Source organism: Etheostoma spectabile, chromosome 15 (assembly GCF_008692095.1).
Source record: "Etheostoma spectabile isolate EspeVRDwgs_2016 chromosome 15, UIUC_Espe_1.0, whole genome shotgun sequence".
Taxonomy (NCBI): Eukaryota; Metazoa; Chordata; class Actinopteri; order Perciformes; family Percidae; genus Etheostoma; species Etheostoma spectabile.
This window is the reverse complement of record NC_045747.1, coordinates 5407607-5411792: the sequence shown is the minus strand read 5'-3', so window position 1 is coordinate 5411792 and position 4186 is coordinate 5407607. Positions and strand designations below refer to the sequence as shown.

Below are 4186 nucleotides of genomic sequence, written 5' to 3'. Positions count from 1 at the left end.
AAAAAATCAAAACACCCACAGAAACACTGCAAACCACTCCTGCAGTATAATCTACCAACTGTTGTTTCATGTGCTCAATATGTAAAATAGGTCTGCACAATTCAGGGAAAAATATGAATCACGATTTCTTTATCTTAGAACGGATCTCACGATTGTCTGCCATGATTTCTTTCTCACAAAGTGTAATGTTTATTGCACACATGAACCATGACAAAAATAAAAAAAATTGGCAATACCAAACATAGATTCGATGAAGAGAAGGGAGAGCATTGCAGCGCTTGGGAGCGCTTTGACACCTATTTTATACAGACCATGTTCAAAACTCACGGAAGAAAGTAGTAGCGTTTGTGATGCAGTTGGCCCGTAAAAATTAATTAGGATCAAAGTCATTAAAAAAACAACAACTTTGAAATACATACATACACACACACATATATATATATATATATTTCTAAGTTATTTAAAAAATGTAATTGTAAACAGGGTGAATTGAGATCGCAATTTTTTAACGATTAATCGTGCAGGCATTATGTAAACTGTTTTTTGCCATATTTTAAAAATTATATATTGTTAGAAACACACAAAGCACACTGAGAGCTACGTGGTAGATAATGCTGCAGGAGCAGTGTGAGGAGTTTCTATAACCATTTTAAAACTAATTTTCTGCTGTAAAAACCTCTATCATCATTGGAATATTATTAATGCTGACCACAGTTCTCCTTTAACAAGGAACTTTTTACAGCCAACTGTAAGGCCAACCGGGGCTGAGTGTTGGACACTAGAAGGATTCAGAATAGAGTACGACCTTAATGAATTACAGTCAAGAGGAGTTGGTGAAGGAAGTGATGGAACAAGGCCTTGGGAAAACCAAAAGAACATACTTGCATAAAAAGATCAGTACAAAAAAAACATTAAAACTGCTCAGAATATTATATTTTGTCAATTAAAGAAACTAACTTTTTAAAAAGTTCTAAAAAACAATAACAGCAATGGAAAGTTACTTTGTGTGGCAGTCTCTTCTGTGTGGCTTGCTTGTCTCATGTTCGGTTTTAAAAGAGCTACACCAAATAATGTATACTACTGCTTACATCTTAAAAAAAATAATAATAATAATAATCCAGAGTTTCTACAAACAAGAAGCATAACATTTTAACAGGAGACTTTCTAAATCCATTAACTTCCATAAACGTAACAAATGTTTGACTCGTAACTTTATTTCTCAAGAAATATAGAATTGAATCTGAAAAGGAATCAAAATTGTTTGGAGATGATGGCTGCTCTATGAAACACAAAATGTACTGTATATATTTTAATTGTTGAAGGACTAAAAGTACAGTACATTCAGGTTCATTTCACCTCTTACTAACATTTCTCAAGTTTATGATCTGTCTAAACATTTTTTGATTGTTGTGTTATTGTTAAGTTTTTGCGTAAGAGCTGTAACCTGTGGGTAAGAGATAAAGAATATTTTATGACCTATTGTGTGTAGATTCCACTCACAGGACATAGTGCCCCACTCATTCTCACTTTGGCAACCTAACAAAAAATTTGCAGATGCAAGTAAAACAGGTAACAGATTACTATGATAATGCATTGATAACATTGAGGTTGAGAACAATATACGTTATTTGCATACAGGTTTAAAACACATAAAATATACAGTCTCCTCTTTTTTGAACCCCCTTTTTGCAAATATATCATGATGACCACAAAAATGTGGCCATACTTGACTTCAGTGTTACACTGTACAGTCCATTCCTGCACCATTTCCCTAATCCCCATACATAATTGCAACAAATTATGATAGCTAACAACATAACACCACATTTTTTCACTTATTACTAAAGCTGGTTTGTATACTGAATGTATGAAGCATGAAGATATCTGAATGGCATGAGAGAAGATCACAGTAAAAGCGTGTAGGCAGAAATACTACCTTCACAGTTTTCCACCTAGGTACCACTCCCATCCTGGTTATTTTCTTCACTACTGGATAACATTGACGTTGAGGAAAGCTTGAGGCAGGTAGGAAACACTAGATTAGACACCACAGGACATTAACGTCTGCCAGTGTTTAAGAGGAGGTAGCAGTCGAGCTGTCCAGTCATGTCCAGCGGCATCTCTTCCTCTGACAGGCTTCGGGGTCAGACGTACAACCCTCCGAGTCACTCTCAGAGGAGGACGGTCCAGCCAAAGGGGGGACAGGCAAGCGTGGGGGGCGCTCGGGCCCGTCTGGGGCTCCATCTGTGGTGCCACTGTTGAGACTGAGCACCCAACCCAGTTTGTTGTGGAGCAACTGGCGAAGGCCGGGCGGCAGGGGTAACACATCCAGGGTGTCCATACAGTCCGGCAGCAGCTGGCGAAGGCGAGCACAGCAAAGGTACAGCAGGGAGGTGGACGCAGAGCAGGATCTGATCACCTTCATGCTGCTCTTCGCTGCTGTGGAGCACGCCATCGGATAAAACCTCTTATTTTGTAGCTCTGTGGCAGCAACACCTAGAACCAGAATGGTGACCATTTTTTATGTTAATGTTTAATATCTTATGTACGTATGTATTACAGTTGGCAAATAATCTCTACTAAACAGATGTGTACACAGGTATGTTTCATACATATGGCCATATGATATAATACAATGTTACAAATATGCTTAAGAGGCAGTTGTTGAGGTCTGTAAATTGGTACAAATGTGTACACAAATGATTAGGGATGTCCACTCTGATGCTCCAAATCAGTATCAGCCAGATGTGACAGATAAATACATTTTCTTTTTCAACATCATAAACTGTTTTGTTTCTGCTACGAGACAGGCCACCTACTCAAGTTTAGTGCCACAGTATTCTTTTTGCTAACCGTTACATAAAAGAAATGTTGACAGTGAGGGACACCACAGAACTAGATCAATATATCGGCAGGTATTAGCTTATCAAAGATTTTTATTCGTGAATATGTCAGCCAATATGCAAAAAGAAACTGCAGTACAGAAATGCCAAACTAGGTTTGAGGTCATTTAGAAAGTGTCTCCATTACATAGTTTGGCCACTAGAAAGCACTGACAAGTTGAGCTTTTAACTGTATGTATGTATCTCAGTATGTTTCTATTCAAGTTAGAAATAAAGATTGTTATGTGTTCATGTTGGTACTAACCTATACACTTGCGATTTTTGAAGAAAGTGAGTGTGCCGTGCCACGTGTCCAGATGGATTCCAATGATGGACCCCTGTCCGAACCGGGAGGAGAAGTTCATCTTGTCTCCTTTATGAAGTAACAAGCCTGACAAAAGGAAGACAACCACTGATATCCAACTTAGACAATATCCATTGTGAGAAATTACTGCAGCATTACAGCATGTTAATCTTACCAGTGTAAGAAAGACCCCAGCTGTCTGCATCTTTTCCCAGCAGGCTGCAGAACGTGTGTCTGTATTTGTCTAGATTGACATCAGAAGTACCGATGCCAACCATCTGTACAGAAATAGAGAACAATTTAGAGGCAAATAAATTTGATCTTCCACACACTTAGACAAAACATTTGCTCTAGGTTTGGATTTCTTTAGAAAAAGCTTTACGTAATAACAACGGGTCATGTAAAAAGGGTAGTTTTAGAGGTTTACCATGTCTGTTCCATACACTGGGGACGTCATCTTGATCTCCCAGAAGTGCTGCCCTTCCGCCAGCTCTTTGGAGCCACGGATTGCTGCTGTGCCACAGCTGTATTCAGAGTGAAAGTTCACTTTTCGATTGTCGCAGCTCAGTAATGTTGCTGTCGATCGGCTGTTGGCATCCCAAACCCAGTCAAACTCTGAAACGTCAGAAGTCATTCGGTCATTTATGGCCAATGAATATACAAGAAGTGAAATATTTTTTGTTAACTGTCTTTTTTACCTTGTGTCAATTAGCATACAGAAATGTTATATGCTGTTGTCATTTTCTTACATTCCACTCTCTGAGAACTCTGAGCCAAGCCTTTCTCATCTGACTTAATTGGTATCATGAATTGTTACACTGTTTTCCTCCCTGAAGATTTATCTGCACAAACCTACCTTGAACCAATCCTCCTTTCCTCTGGTGAGGAATGGAGCCATTGTTCCAAAATGTATATGTAATGGCCAATTTGGCTATATATGTTTGTTATGTGTGTAGTGTGTGTGTGGGTGGGAGGTCTGCGTAAATGGTTGGTTGTTACG

General features: G+C 38.7%; 1 protein-coding gene across 4 annotated transcripts in view; it reads right to left on the bottom strand.

Moving 5' to 3' along the window:
• Positions 1–1362: 1362 nt before the first annotated feature.
• The window catches only part of spsb3a (splA/ryanodine receptor domain and SOCS box containing 3a), a 5371-nt gene continuing 2547 nt past the window's right edge, over positions 1363–4186 (bottom strand). For all 4 annotated transcript variants that reach the window (XM_032538721.1, XM_032538722.1, XM_032538723.1 and 1 more), the window contains exons 4-7: positions 3614–3801; positions 3362–3464; positions 3148–3273; positions 1363–2496 (exon numbers count right to left, since the gene is read on the bottom strand). In XM_032538721.1, the coding sequence (XP_032394612.1) occupies positions 2105–2496; positions 3148–3273; positions 3362–3464; positions 3614–3801 (809 nt within the window). In that variant the 3' untranslated portion in view covers positions 1363–2104. The remainder of the gene's footprint in view (positions 2497–3147; positions 3274–3361; positions 3465–3613; positions 3802–4186) is intronic.